General features: G+C 35.6%; 1 protein-coding gene across 1 annotated transcript in view; it reads left to right on the forward strand.

The window, feature by feature from the left end:
• Positions 1-16,227, forward strand: part of LOC137615790 (glycerol-3-phosphate dehydrogenase, mitochondrial-like) — a 43,596-nt gene extending 27,369 nt beyond the window's left edge. The window contains exons 8-9 of the mRNA XM_068345515.1: positions 5,695-5,831; positions 16,045-16,227. Coding sequence (XP_068201616.1) covers positions 5,695-5,831; positions 16,045-16,227 — 320 coding nt within the window. The remainder of the gene's footprint in view (positions 1-5,694; positions 5,832-16,044) is intronic.
• The last annotated feature ends 1,032 nt before the right edge of the window (positions 16,228-17,259 follow it).

Below are 17,259 nucleotides of genomic sequence, written 5' to 3' on the forward strand. Positions count from 1 at the left end.
TTTAAAGAAGAATGTCATGTAAGTCCTCTACTAGACATTTGCAAAATTCATATCATCATGTTAATACGGTTCTAAGAGAAGATTGCCCATACCCTTTTACATACATAATGATGTTATTATCAATAAAATCCGTGGCACTATTACAATCGGGCTGTAAACTTGAACACTTTTTAAACTAAACATTCACTGAAAAGGGTATTAAGATATGATGAAGATCTGATATGGGTCAGCACAAACCTTTGTATGTTTTGTAATGATGTGTTTTAAAATTGCATTATATGCATTTTATACTATTAGGTATAAGAATAGCTCTTGAATGAACCAATTGAGTTCAAAAGGTTAATTTAATGATTATTTATATGAAATCACCTTAATGTATGTTAAATGACTTCTTTCAAAACAGACTGTCATTACAAAGTAAGATACGGCATATAACTTTTACTGAAAATTTTTACTAGGAATAGGTAAATTTCGTGTTAGAATTCAGATACGTACTGTACTATATTTTAAGCTTGTGAACAGTGTGCATGTTTCTGTTGAAATGTCTTATGAACCATATAACATACAGTACTGTATACCCTACTCCTGACTATTTTCACCTGTTGCTCTTTTTAATTTTCATACTTCTTCATCGTGCAGGAGAGAGAAGGGTTATTTCCAAGACTATTGTACATTGATTTACTTAAAAGTACATGTGTATCAATTAAATGACATAAGTACAATATCCTTAAATAATGTATTGAAACTAAACTATTTCACAAAACTGTATGCGCTGTTCATAATTCAAGCTTTAAGAGACAATCTCTTGAATACACAACTAGTCTTTTGCCTACCTAAATATTCATGTATCTTGAAAATATTGGTCTGTGATGCGCTGTACAATACGACTTACAGTACAGTTATTCTGTAAGAACTACAGGTAATACCTTTTAGTTATGCTGCCTAAATCCCTTTCATTTGTCAATTATATTGTGCAATATCATCTTAAGTTTATATACCTATTTTGTATTGCGTGGTTTATATTTCAACTACTGTACTATGATTATTTATTATATGTAAGATTTCAGGTTCTTAAATATAGAAAGAAATTAAAAGACAATGCTAAGAATGCATTATTCTAAATTGAGCATACCATACTGATGAGCTGACTATCATCAGTACTGTAAGTATTCAGTCAATCTCAGTTACAGATTTGTAGTGTATCAAAACAAGTTCAAAACCCAGCTTGGCCCCATTGTTACACTCAAATTTACAAGTAAGGAATTATAATTTTATAAAGTTTAATATGTTAAATTCCTATGTCAGTCAGCAGTATTCCAAATTTACGTGAGGAACTACATTAGGGTAAATTTTTGAAGTGTTGTTAGTTGAAGCTCTTTTTACTTATTGTGAATAGTATTTTGTAGTCTTATAAAGATACGGTAAATCCGGTTCAACTTTTTCTTCTGTATAAACACACCCATCTGTCATCCTACCATTCCATACCATTTTCTCAATTTTCTATTAAAATCATTTTGGAATGTTCGCCCTTCATCTGCATCGGATTCTTTATCTTCAAATCAATAAAAGGACCCATTTACTTTCTATTTAATGGATTTTTATAGAGATTTAGAGTTTCTGGAGCCAATGAGCCTTCTATAGTTAAGAACTTATTAGTGGATCAAGTTTTGAAATGTTTTACCAACCCCCTTTGTGTCAGTAGTTTGAAAATATACATATTTTTAACAGAACTGCATCAAGCAAATCACCAAGTTACCTTAGCTTTTCTAAAAGCTATCCAATGCATATTTTATTTTCATATTTCTCAGAGAGAAACACAGCCTTCTTTTATGGATGTTTAATTTAACATTTACTTTGATGACAGTTGGTTCTCCATATGTTGTATAACACTATACAGTACATTATCATATTTCTATTTTAGTAAATTATTGAAGTAAATGTGTCATAAGGACAATTTTATTACATTTATTCCAGTACATAGAGGTGAATTTTAAAACTTTCATAGATTAAAGTTATGAATACCACTAAATTTCAAACAGTAAATAAAGTAAATTCGTACAAATCCTGCATAAGAACAAAGGATTGCCCAAGCAAAATCTACCTATAAAGGTATGGGACATAGAAATAATTAATAACTGCTAAAGGGTCTGCTACATATATATTGCATTCATATCTATAAACATTGCAATAAAAAGTTGCTTCTAATAGTTAATCATGACTTTACAGATTTTCATGAACTTAGTTTAGAAGGACAACCATAACATAATTTACTAAAAGATGAACTATACTCACACAAGAGTAGATTGCAAAGGATGAATGTATTTCATGTATTTTTTGTATTTCATAATCTTGAAATACAATATTGCAGTATATTATACAGTAGTGAAACATGTTATATACATAATTTATTTACAATATACATCTCACCCTCAGTACTTAACAAAGAGTGATCTAAAGTAAAGGGGTATACAGAAATATCAAAATCCTCGTACTGGACTCGTATAAGAAAATAATAAAACCACAAGTTTTGGGGATTTGGGTACACTGTATGTACTTTAACAGATATTCTAAGACATCTTTTATCTGTTCTTCAACATGGATAATTTTATATTATCTACATTTAAGATTTGTTAATGGCCTGGAAATATAAACTCAAATCCTCATATTTGTAGTTTTACTAAACTCTACAAGAGTCTGTAGATTTGTTTATGTTATGCATAAATTGTAGAGATTATTATTCTCTATGAAGTCTTAATTTATATTGTCTATATTTATGCGAAATTTTTCCATGTTTAATTTCGGTGTTTCTTTAATATCACAAGTTGAATAAAACATTTATTTACAAGTAGTTTTTATACTAACCTCGTAAAAATACATAATAGCAATGCACAGTAAGTCTATTAACCCTGATTCAGTTTAAATTTCTGTATGAGATTTTATCTAAAATCATAAATTTATAAAGTAACTTTTATTTTTCCTGACTATGCGAACTTGAGTCATTTAATAGGGGTATGATTTCGGCAAAGGTGTAACTGTTGTTAAAACATTAACGAGGTTGTAGTATTTTCCGTCGGATGGAGGGTAGACTCAGCCAATCCGAGAATCAGCGGAGACTTAATTTAACCTTAAACATTAGACTTATGGGATGGTTGAGGTATGAAGTGTAACTTGAAGGAATAAAGTTAGTTTAGTTAGGAAAAATATGAATTGCTTTAAAATTTTGTAATTTGTTCTTGAACAAATGCAAACCATTGTTCTTTAACGGGAGAATTATTCTTGAGTGGGAGCAAGTTCTTATAACCAAACTGGTTGGTTTGCTTTCTTAGGATGTTAAGGAACTTGGTCCTGTAAAAGGAGTCGAATTGATAACTCTTGCCAAAATGACTTAGTAAAGAGATATCACAGGTGTTTGGCAAGTTTCCTTCTAGATTATTGGCAGATTGTCATCAAAGAACCTACATCCATGTAGAGGACTTGATACCTGAATGTATGGTCATTTATAAAAACGGGTTACCATACAACTGTGTCCATCTTCTTCGTCTGGGCGGATGGGGAGATATAATAGATATTCATAAACAAAACTTGTAAAGAAAATTTGCTCAACTGTGGGTTTACCTGTACAGTCACTCATATAAATTGATGGATGTCCGGGTGTTTGAGAGAGATTTCCATTTCACCCCTTTCTGGATGAGAGGTGTCTGGGAGTGCGAGACCAGTCTAATATTGAACTACCTAACTCTGCTGTAGTAATTGTTAACTTTTACGAGTATGTTATTGATCTGTTTTTTTTTTTCATGTAGATATATATTACAGAGGTTCTCTTCTGCCCTGTTGTTTTTCTCTCGCCTTTCTACTTGTAGTCAGAGTGAATTAAATGGGATGGTGGATCAGTCCAGAAATAATTAGCAACAAGAAGTATTTCATGACAGTGGATGGAGAATTTTGTAGCATACCAAAAAATAAAACCTCCCTCTGGATCTTAATTTTGTTTTTCCAAAGACTTATTAAAAAAAATGCTAAGATGTATGATTTTTCCCTTTTTCAAAATTGGATTAAATGGGCACTCCTAGTTTTCTGTTATAAAGCTTGACTCTCTGAAAAAGGATTGTTCATTAAACTAATCCATTGGAAGCCTAATCTGATTTGCACAGGCTCACATTGTTAGCAGTTGTCTGTGTCATTTAGACCATTATGCCAAATGCTAGGATCATTGAGGGTCATTCCACACTACTTACACCTACCCTAGAAATAATTTTTGATATCCTGAAATTCAATTATCTAACGCCACGATCGAAATCAATGGGACTTGAACCCGGTTGTGCCAAGCAGTACACAGAAATTAAATCCCATTGTTAGTAATATTGATAGTAATGGCGAAGGACATTGCGGGCATGGTGAAATGATGTATTTTTGGGGATTAATTCAATAAACTAAACATGTCAGAGTCAAGCTCTTGGGAGGAATGTATTGTATAGGCTGAGGATTGGCCATAGTCGGCCAAAGCACAAAATCTTTTCGTTTTTTTCTTCTTTTGAGCGATATTCATGCACAGTTTAAGAGTACTTCAAGTTTTGCTTATTATAATTTTTACTTCTTTGCTTGCTTTATCATTCAGTTGAATTCATTATTATTATTATTATTATTATTATTATTATTATTATTATTATTATTATTATTGCAGTTGTTGTCAATTACTTATCTTTTCAAAGTATTTGGTATCAATTTTTCACCAACAGATTTCAGTTATGTTTAATAAATGATAATTTTTATTCATCCTCTTTTTTTTCAAATACTTTGGTAATCATTATTTGATGCTTCTACTGATAGTGGAGAAGATATCAGAAAATTTTCCGGAGAATCTGGAACTAGACACCAAAATTAGCACACAGACGCGTCGGGGATTGCTCTTTTTAATAAAAAGGATGTTATTGAATTTACATAAATATTGCATTTCGCAATAAGATCGCAAAGACTTCCCTTATCCGAATGCTCTTGATGTCAAATCATACATTTTTTTTTCTACTGCGTAGAGTCCGAATTTAGAAATATGTACTTACCCATTGACTTCCTCATTGCAGTAGAGCAATGTCAACACTCAATCAGGACACGCTGGATGGCACCACTGTTGTGAACCTCAGTATGGGGCTCAGTATCAGCCGAATGATTATTTAGTGTGCCTAAATCATTATTTTAGCGTCCCAGATGCTGTCTAATAAGCCCTGGATCAATAAGCAACCATATATTACCGGTTGTACCAGCGCAGGAGAGCCGAGCTAAGATTAACAGGTCTATAGCCCTTTGCATGTAGTGTCTTGGTTGCTGAACAAACTGCAAAGGACTCGAAAGATACTGTATGAACGATCAAGCTAGATGTAAGTCATTTATATTTATTCTCAAACCTAGTCGTATCTCATACCTTATTCTAAATGATTGAGATCAAGGTGGTAAAAGGATAAATCCTCGGCTTCGATTCACGGAATAAAGATAATTACCATAGTATGATACCTTGAATGCCATTCACCAAGATGGCAAGTAACAGACCCAGGGCTGTAAATTCCAGACTGACTAAAGCAATTGTTGTTCTTGCCAGAAGAAGAAGAGTGAAGAGCTCAAATCACCATGTGCATAACAACCACAAAAACATAATGGCTACACTATGTGACTAATATTTCCCTCTTCCATGCAATAAATGAGATGCTTTTTGTTCTGGGTCCATCACTGTCATCAAGGCAGGCGGGAGTGCAATGGGCATCATTGAAGAAGACCTATCAGTACTGAGATGGTGGATGGTAGCTGGTCCTGAAGTCAGCCACTTGGGTACACAGTATGAGGCAAGAAGTGGGATCAAGGGGGTTCTAAACACACCATCCAGCATGACAAAACAGAACGAGCACAGTGTTCCTTGAGAGAATATAAAAGCTCTCACAAGGCATGCAAGATGTGAGCAATCTTCTCCAGGCTGAGAGTTGAGACCTGCTTTCACTTGATGCAAAGAACATTGCTCAATGAAGTTTTTTCAGAGCTGGTTAGCGCACACTTTGTGAAAGGAAATGTCAATATCCAGGAGTTTATTAAGAGACGGGGAAGAAAAGAAGAATCCACCATCTATGAACAAATCAAAAGGAACAGGGTTGACTTTTTACTACAGGTATCAGTATCTGTTGACTCTTCAAAGCAAACAATCGTCTGTTCTCCAAGCTGTTCATATCATGCCAGGGCAGAGAGTATGACTTGAAGGAGTTCTTCCGTCATGAGAACCAATCACAGACTTCTTCCCTCCAATGATAGCAGAAAGCTCCACACATGTCAATAATCCCACCTCATTACTATTCTTGAGAGCCAAGTTACAACACTGGTGTAGCATTAGTAGGTGATTGGCCCTCATGAAGTTCAAAAACTTTTGAAGAGTAAGCAATGCTCGATGTACTTCTTACAATACAAGCACACTACCAAATACAAGAGAGCAGACATTGTTTTTTATTTCTACTGGCCATTAAGTATGAAAGCTGAAACTAGATCAAAACGAAGATGTGGGGTGAGACTCAGGGTGACAAGGTAAGGAAAAATTCCCTTAAACTTGTGCTAGACTAAGAAAAGATAATTTGGACAAAGCTTCCACCCATTGCAGAGAGTTGCCGGTAGCAGACTAATTGTAGGTGCAAGTCGGAATGCTGCAGTCGACGAGAATGCTACTGTTTTGGTCTGACCTACACAGCACTGTGCGGCTACAGATACGAGGTTTAGAGTGTACTATTCCAGGTAGCAAGATGAATAATATGTGGCAATTAAATATAGTCTTACTGCCTATATGTACAGTATACAGCTACACAACCGAAGAAGGAAACAAAGAGTTAACTCATTTTTATAACCAAGCGTCCATTTTCATAATCGTTTCCCGTTCGCAATAGTAGACAAGCAATCATTAGCGAATGCTTATCATCTTGGGAGTCTGTGCGTGAGGAAAATATTTGTAATAGATTGCTAGTCATTATTCCCATGAGGATAAACAACTATATATATATATATATATATATATATATATATATATATATATATATATATAGATATATATATATATATATATATATATATATATATATATAGATAGATAGATAGATAGATATATAGATATATATATATACATATATACATATATATATATATATATATATATATATATATATATATATATATATATATATAGTTTGCCTAAGTATATTATACCAAGAAAATAATGACGTCTTTTAAAAGATGAAATTGTCTTTATTCTAATTGTTTTACTGGAATTTGCGTGTTTTATTATTCACATAGGCCTATGTATTACAAAGAATTATTTACAAAGAATTATACATATGTTTTAATGAATTGTTGCTGTCTACTATTTACTTAAACTATAAATATTTGTATTATCAGTCTTAATCATTGTCTATTACCTGGTTCATTAATATCTTTAGAAAGTTTCGTCTTTTGAGATTTACTTATTATTTAGTTAGTCCCGACTTGTGAAGGTTTGAATGCTCAGTTTGCCCCTCCTCGCCTTACTGTTATATGTGACTTGAAGTTCGTACTTCTGATTTTATAATTCTTATTAAGCTTATAGGCCTAAAAATAAAATGATGAAGAGACTGTGGAGAAATTTCACAAATAGCAACTTCATGCCCAGATAGACACCTTTATTAAGTTATAAGATTTGATGCAAATATTTATTGTTACCATCTGACATATAGCCATGCCCTAGTATGTTATAAAGCCAAGACTACAGAGTCATTATTATTATTATTATTATTATTATTATTATTATTATTATTATTCGAGATACGTTTTTATTGTAGAATCTGCACATTACAGCTTTGGGTTAATATGTCTGACCATATTATAGATTTCCATTCGTGAAGTAAAATTAAATAATAGAGGTAGAATTAATTATAGTTTTATTTATTTATCATTATTTCTTCTCCCTGAATAAACCCCACGAGAGATTGGACCTACTGTATATAGGCAGCTTTGACTATAACCAGAAATTTGGCTTATAATGATTTATTGCAAGTTTCGAAACCACGACCCCAACTAACTTTTGCTTTATACACAAAACGACACAAGCAAAATTGAATAATAACTTTGAATTCATAACCCAAATGCATAAATTGTTATTATTAGACAACAGTACTAAGCTTGAATTATTTTCCCTCTTGACGCCCTTTCCCACTCAGTTCCAGGAATCACGGTATTTAGAGGGATTCGGGCTACATTACCGTATTTATTTTTTGTTCTGAAATATTCTAGCACGATTTCTTTAACGATCCAATATTTTTCAATGATAGAATTTTCCATTGCAGTTGACCACCGTTGTTTCATACATACATATATCTCCTAAGTGAAATATAAGGTTTATTACTAAGTGGCAACTTACGAACAACGCTTGCCCAATGCAAAAATAAATAATTATAGAGAGAGAGAGAGAGAGAGAGAGAGAGAGAGAGAGAGAGAGAGAGAGAGAGAGAGAGAGAGAGAGAGAAGAGAAGAAAAGGAAGAGGAGAATTCAACACCAGACCAAAGAAAGCCTGTTGCTGTTTTGCTGGATAACCGGGGGACGTCAGTGGCAGGATACTATCTTTCTATCCTGCCTGTCTCGGAACCCCAAACCGAGAGGTAGTCCTGAATCGGAAGACACCCAAGAGGAAGGATCCTCAACAGAGTCGATTTCTTGGGGCTTGACCCGACCCAGGACTCTCGGAAAACCGGAGTCTCTTTACTTCAGGTTATTCAGGACGATACAGACATCACTGCCATTACTTCTCGGAAAATATTCTCTATTTAAGAAGACTCAAACATTTTATGTAAAGTTTATAGATTTGTTGATAAATTCATAATATTTTTATAAAGTTTGATAATTAAGAATTTAGTTGCCTTTCATAATAATCATCATTATAGCTATTTATGAATTTTGAATATTCTTCTAGCAAATAGATCAGTATTTTGATGGCCATTGGTAGGCACCCATTGATACTATTGCGAAAGTTATTGGGTACTCTCAGATCCCTCTCTGGATAAAGAACATTTTCCCTTTACTTAATTTTCGAGTCAACACAATATGAATCTCTTTATTAACTTTTAAAGGACAAAACTGGATAACACTATTCCTATTTAAATATGATTTCAAAAAAATAGTTTACTTATAAAATCATAGGTTAAGATTTTGTTTTAATGGACTGTACAAAAGAGGAAAATCAAATAAATAGATTCGAAGAGAAGACTCGAGAGGCCGACCCTGTTATACAATGGGAATAATGAGGTTGAAAGATGCAGACAGTTACTTGAATAGCTAAACCCATCTATAGACGATCCTTTGTAATGAGAGCATAGCTGTTAGGAACCTTGTTTTCAATTATGGCTCAGCAATAGCTTATCAGGAAGCAGCGGGTTCTCTGGTGTGTTGCAAGAAGTCTTAAACGATTAAAACATATTATTTACAAGAACAATATCAAGTCGACCTTTCAGGGGTCGGAAGTTTAGTCTGAACACTGTGTCACTGAGATGTGCTTTAAAGATTAAAGACTTTTCACCCTCAAATTCAATACTCCGTATTTATTAGGCCTATAAATATTTCCATTCCTTAACCTGAATATCCAGCCTAGAATTTCCATCGAACAGTCACAAATAGTTTCCAAGATTTCACTATAACTATTGTTTGTTCGTAATTAAGACTGTCTAAGGTCCAAACAATATCAGTAGACCATGTTTGATAAAATTCTTTGAAAACTTCAATTTTACAGCATATGATGTATGAAGTAGGAGATGATGAATGGAGAAGTATTGATTTAAAAGCTCAAGATAGAGACGGCTGGCGAAATGTAACCGGGGCCGTTAGGGTCAATAGGCCTAGGAAAAGATGATGACCATATATATAATGAATTTTAATTCAAACTCTTTAAAATATTAAAATATTAAAACTGGTCAGTTTAATTCATGAAAAGTAACTCATCAAAATAGTTTCTCTTAATTATTTTTTTCTCTTGGAATCTGAAGTTGTCTAAATTTCTGGGAAATTGCGTAATCGTTTGTACACTGAAATAGATCATATTTGCTGCTACTGAAGAAACACAAGAGGAATATAAATGCTTGATTTTAGAATACTGCACAAAAGCAACGATGTGCCGGTAATGTCAGGTAGGCCTACAATGCAAGGCTCTTTAGCTGCAGAAGCTGTGATGTCATATAGGCGTACTATGCAACGCTTAAAACATGTAAATGCAGAAGCTATAATGTCAGATATGCCTACAATGCAACGCTTAAAACATGTAGATGCAGAGCTGTAATGTCATATAGGCCTACAATTCAACGTTGAAAACATGTAGATGCAGAAGCTATAATGTCAGATATGCCTACAATGCAACGTTTAAAACATATTGATGTATTGTAGAAGCCATGACTCCGTTTTCTCTCTTTCCTCGGATGTTCTAATGGCATTTCTTTTAAAAATTAGTATGCCTTCACCTAAATGAAAACTTACTATGCAGCAAATGTAAATTAAGATAATCTGCCTTTAGGAGATATGATTATTGTGACAGACTAAAAGAAAAATGGCATCTCATCCGTCTGGGACTTGACACCACGAAGGAAACGCTATCTCATCATAGTGATTTTCTTTTTTCAGGTTTTTTTTTCGTAACTCATTGATAAAGCCAAGGTCTTAGTAAGGTCTACAGATCTTGGTTAAGTAAAAATTTTGTTTGATGCTGGAGGATCATCGGTGTCATGATGGTTGAGGAGGCTCTAGAGGTGGTGCTTTTGCTTTTCTATCCTCACTTAATATGCAGCATATTCAAAATTCATAAATAGCTATAATGATGATTATTATGAAAGGCAACTAAATTCTTAATTATCAAACTTTATAAAAAAATTATGAATTTATCAACAAATCTGTAAACTTTACATAAAATGTTTGAGTCTTCTTAAATGGAGAATGTAATGGCAGTGATGTCTGTATCATCAAGTTCTCTTATACACATATAACGCTCTACAATTCAAATTACATTCTTTTCCGGGCTGCCCACAGGCAAGAGCCCGGGTCTTACACAAGGTAAGGCAATCTATACAGACAGACAGACAGACTGTATCATCCTGGAGAACCTAAAGTAAAGAGACTCGGGTTTTCCGAGAGTCCTGGGTCGGGTCAAGCCCTAAGAAATCGACTCCGTTGAGGATCCTTCCTCTTAGGTGTCTTCCGATTCAGGACTACCTCTCGGTTTGGGGTTCCGAGACAGGCAGGATAGAAAGATAGTATCCTGCCACTGACGTCCCCCGGTTATCCAGCAAAACAGCAACAGGCTTTCTTTGGTCTGGTGTTGAATTCTCCTCTCTCTCTCTCTCTCTCTCTCTCTCTCTCTCTCTCTCTCTCTCTCTCTCTCTCTCTCTCTCTCTCTCTCTCTCTCATTAGTAACCCTTTCTTATCCTTTTCCTTCTTATCTTCCTCTACTAATAAAGAGCACGAGGTCGGGGGGGGGGGGGGGGGTGTTCCCGTCTACAGTATGCAGCCAGACTGTTGCTATTTATTTATTATTGCATTGGACAGCGTTGAACATAACTTGTCACTTAGTAATAAATCTTATATTTCACTTTGTAAACATGTGTATGAATGCACAAAGTTGCTCAACTGTTATGAAAAATTTTATTATTGAAAAAATATTAGATAGTTAAAACAATTGTGCTACAATAATATTTCAGAAAAAAAGTAATACATTAATGAAACACGAATCCCTCTGAACACCTTGATTCCGTGAGACTATTCCTGGAACTGTGTCTGTAGATAGTCGGAGTGAGAAAGAGGGCTTCAAGAGGGAAAATAATCTAAGCTTAGTCCTGTTGTCTAATAATAATAACCATCTATGCATTTGGGTTATCAATTCAAAGTTATTACTTGATTTTGCTTATGTCGTTTGTGTATGAAGCAAAAGGTAGTTAGGGTCGTGGTTCGAAACTTGCAATAAATTATTTCAAGCCAAAGCTTAGATAACAGTCAACGCTGCCTATATAGGTCTAATCTCTTGAGGAGTTTATTAAGGGAGAAGTAATAATGATAAATGAATAAGTGAATAAGCGAAGTGGTGTGTTATCTTCGGTGCCAGAAATACAATTAAATCTACCTATATTATCCAACTTTAATTTACGAAGGGAAAGCTATAATCGGGTCAGACATATTCCCCCACACCTATAATGGGCAGATTCTACAATAGCAACGTATCTCGAATAACAACAACAACAACAGTATTAATAATAATAATAATAATAATAATAATAATAATAATAATAATATGGCTCTGTCGTCTTGTCTTTACCACATACTAGGGTATGGCTATATGTCTGGTAGCAACAATAAATATTTGCATCAAATCTTGTCATTTATGAAAGGTGTCTATCTGGCCATAAAGTTACGATTTGTGAAATTTCTCCACAGTCTCTTCTTCATTTTAATTCTAGGCCTATAGGCTTCATAAGAAATATAAAATCAGAAGTGTCAACTTCAAGTCCCATATAACAATAAGGCAAGGAGGGGCAAACAGCATTTAAACCTTCACAAGTTGGGTCTAACTAAATCCTCAGTAAATCTCAAAAGACGAAAATGTCTAAAGATATTAAAGAACCAGGTAATAAATAATTTCATTTTTCAAATGACGCCATTATTTTCTATGTATAATATACTTAGGCAAACTATATATATATATATATATATATATATATATATATATATATATATATATATATATATATATATATATATATATATATATATATATATATATAGGTAGTAGGTTGGCTAGGGCACCAGCGGTCCATTGAGATACTACCGCTAGAGAGTTATGGAGTCCTTTGACTGGCCAGACAGTACTATATTGGATCCTTCTCTCTGGTTACGGTTTACTTTCCCTTTGCCCACACAGACACCGAATAGTCTGGCCTATTCTTTACAGATTCTCCCCTGACTTCATACACCTGACAACACTGAGATTACCAAATAATTCTTCTTCAGCCAAGGGGTTAAATACTGCAATGTAATTGTTCAGAGGCTACTTTCCTCTTGGTAGGGGTAGAAGAGACTCTTTAGCTATGGTAAGCAGCTCTTCTAGGAGAAGGACACTCCAAAATCAAACCATTGTTCTCTAGTCTTGGGTAGTGCCATAGCCTCTGTACCATGGTCTTCCACTGTCTTGGGTTAGAGTTCTCTTGCTTGAGGGTACACTCGGGCACACTGTACTATCTAGTTTCTCTTCCTCTTGTTTTGTTAAAGTTTTTATAGCTTATATAGGAAATGGGTAAGTACATATTTCTAAATTCGGATTCTACCCAGTAAGAAAAAAAAAATGTATGATTTGACATCAAGAGCATTCAGATAAGGCAAGTCTTTGCCATCTTATTGCGAAATGCAATATTTCTGTAAATTCAATAGCATCCTTTTTATTAAAAAGAGCAATCCCCGACGAGTCTGTGTGCTAATTTTGATGTCTGGTTCCGGAAATGGAAGATTCCCCGGAAAATTTTCTGATATCTTCTCCACTATCAGTAGAAGCATCAAATAATGATTACCAAAGTATTTGAAAAAAAAAAAGAGGATAAGTAAAAATTATCATTAATTAAACATAACTGAAATCTGTTGGTGAAAATTGATAACAAATACTTTGAAAAGATAAGTAATTGACAACAACTGCAATAATAATAATAATAATAATAATAATAATAATAATAATAATAATAATAATAATAATAATAATAATAATAGCTATAAATTCAACTGAATGATAAAGCAAGCAAAGAAGTAAAAATTATAATAAGCAAAACTTGAAGTACTCTTAAACTGTGCATGAATATCGCTCAAAAGAAGAAAAAAACGAAAAGATTTTGTGCTTTGGCCGACTATGGCCAATCCTCAGCCTATACAATACATTCCTCCCAAGAGCTTGACTCTGACATGTTTAGTTTATTAAACTAATCACCAAAAATACATCATTTCACCATGCCCGCAAAGTCCTTTGCCATTACTATAAATATTACTAACAATGGGATTTAATTTCTGTGTACTGCTTGGCACAACCGGGTTCAAGTCCCATTGATTTCGATCGTGGCGTAAGATAATTGAATTTCAGGATATCAAAAATTATTTCTAGGGTAGGTGTAAGTAGTGTGGAATGACAATAAAGATCCTAGCATTTGGCATAATGGTCTAAATGACACAGACAACTGCTAACAATGTGAGCCTGTGCAAATCAGATTAGGCTTCCAATGGAATAGTTTAATGAACAATCCTTTTTCAGAGAGTCAAGATTTATAACAGAAGACTAGGAGTGCCCATTTAATCCAATTTTGAAAAAGGGAAAAATCATACATCTTAGCATTTTTTTTAATGAGTCTTTGGAAAAAAAAAATTAAGATCCAGAGGGAGGTTTTTTCATGGTATGCTACAAAATTCTCCATCCACTGTCATGAAATACTTCTTGTTGCTAATTATTTCTGGACTGATCCACCATCCCATTTAATTCACCCTGAATACAAGTAGAAAGGCGAGAGAAAAACAACAGGGCAGAAGAGAAGGAAAGAACAGAACCTCTGTAATATATATCTACGTGAAAAAAAAAAACAGATCAATAACATACTCGTAAAAGTTAACAATTACTACAGCAGAGTTAGGTAGTTCAATATTCGATTGGTCTCACACTCCCAGACACCTGTCATCCAGAAAGGGGTGAAATGGAAATCTCTCTCAAACACCCGGACATCCATCAATTTATATGAGTGACTGTACCTAGTGTCCAGTCCATGCCATAACGACATTACTTCTGCACTCCAAGGGAGGTCAGGAAGTAAGACATTCTTACCTCTTATTTTAGACATGGATGAAATGAGTCCTGTACTGTGAGGGGATTAGGTTCGCTATTTAAAGTGTTGAGCAGCCACCTCCGGACCAATGATGAAGGTATTGAGGGACCTATGGATATACTCCTGTAGATAGTGGACAGTGACGGGTGTCTGCTGTTTCATGACTCTTGCCTTCAAGACTTGTGCCATTGCCAGATTCTTCGTAAAGGCTAGGCAAGACCGATGCTTTTGATGTTGTGTGCACAAGCTAGGGTTAGTCCTTCCATTCCATCGCTGGTTGAAGGATGCGCACATCTGATTGTCTCATGTAGCCAGAAAGAAATGTTATTTCGGTGTTGAGAAGCAGTCTCTTTTATCCCAGCCTGAAACTCTGAGACCTCTTCACTTAGCACTGCACTACCCTCAAAGGACGGAAAAATACGTCTTATAGATCCCAGCTGGTAGGGAAAAGATGGACTAGGACTCAAACCTGGAATCATAAATGGCTAGGTTGTAGGTCTTGATTACGAACTCTGGAACAAAGGTGATGGAGTCCTTCTTCTATCCTTTAGTCTAACTTGCAGTATGAAATACCTTGCAATTCAGCTTCACATTTCACCAAGGCCAAGCCTTAAAAGAGTATAGTCTTAAGAGTCATATCGCTATCCGATGCCCATCTCGAGGGCTTTTATGGAGCCCACTTGAAAGACCTGAGAACCCAAATGATGTCCCATGCGAGTAGCTCATGTTCCTTGAGAGGACAAGACTGCTTGAAGCTCCTCGTGAGCATTAGAAATTCCCATGAAGAGGGAATGTCTAAGCAGTTCAGTCTGAAAACCTAACTTAGGGCTAAACAATAGCCTTTCACTATAGAGATTAAGTGGTGCTTCTCTCGATGTGCTACCTCACCAAGTCTTCTGATGCAGTCGTCTGATTGGGAGACTCTTGGTACTTCCGTGTCTATCAGCATAAGCTGGTGCTCGATCCTCTGCTTGATTGTGAAACTGGATATTTCCTGATTGAACACAATTCCCAAATCATGGCAGAGAGAAAAAAATTCTTTCTCAATCCTGAAGTAACTGTCTCCCAGGGAAAGGACTGATCAACCAATCATCGCGATACCTCAGCGAACAATTCCTAATCGAGTGTGCACAAAAAGATATCAGTGTGAACACTCAATGAACTCTTGGTGAGCAGTACACTTTTCCCCGGGAGCGTGAGGCAGAGATACTTTCTTTAGTCCTGAAATATGGGTATCTGCAAGCTGCCATGCCCAATGAAAGAAGCACAAAGATGATGAAGATCCATGGACAGCTTGCTCATAAACCTGCTAAAGTTACAGCCAGGTTTACAAGGGCAAACCAGCAAGTCTGCATGTGAATTTTTCATACCACCAAGCGTTTATTTCTGTAAGAAAAAGCAAAAATAATCATATAGCCAGTTTATGAGGGTGGATGTCTCTGCCAAACGGGCTTTTGGCTTTACCTGGGGGCTCCTTATTTTGAAGAAGTTTGTACCAAAAATAAGGAGTCCCTGCACCTCGCTAAACTTTGCTACATAAGGTCTGCGGCCTACGCAAACTGTGTGTTGAGATGTTTAGAAGTGTAACTCCCCAGGTAAAAGTTATTCCAAGTCTTTGTAGGAAAACTGTTGTAACCAGGACTTTCCTAATATCACCTCGCCAGGGTATGGGGAGGCAACAGTATTAGCTTAATATTAGGAATACAAGGGAGCATGGTTTACCTGAATGGTTTGAGGTCAGCATATACAGAGAACCCAGGATGCCGCTTTCCCCAAGAGAGGGGAGAATGAAGGAAAGAATAAGAGCCAGTCAAACCTTTTCATTCATGCAGACTTAAACCGGGTAACAATGCCCTCAACCTTCTACTACTTGTCCAATAAGGAGCTTGAGGTATTATACCAGCTGTTGTGCAGCCACCACAGGGCTGATAGAGAACATATCGAGCCTCCTGTGGGTCACGTCTTGCAGGTAGTGGGCTGTGAACATGTTTTGATGTGTCCACACCCTAGTCTGTAGAACGCGCGTCACCAAGAAGTTTCTTTTGAAGGCCAGGGACGTAGCCATGCCCCTAACACCGTGGGCTCTGCGGGGACGGGGAGGAGAAGGGTCCGGATTCAGGGCATGGTCTATGACCTTGCAAATCCAGGCTGAAATGGTATTCTTAGTGACCCTCCTCTTATTCCTCCCTGCGTTGACGAAAAGTGCAGACACACGGGGACGGATTGCGGCTGTTCCCTTGAGGTACAGCCTTAAACTCCTCACTGGGCAGACTAAGAGGAGACTCAAAATCCGCCACTCCCGGATTCTGAGTCTTGGCTACAAACTCAGGGATGAAGCCGAACGTTACCTCTTCCCCTCCCTTTGAATGGGTGATGTCGTGTGAGAGACAA

The sequence above is a fragment of the Palaemon carinicauda genome, chromosome 1 (assembly GCF_036898095.1).
Source record: "Palaemon carinicauda isolate YSFRI2023 chromosome 1, ASM3689809v2, whole genome shotgun sequence".
Taxonomy (NCBI): Eukaryota; Metazoa; Arthropoda; class Malacostraca; order Decapoda; family Palaemonidae; genus Palaemon; species Palaemon carinicauda.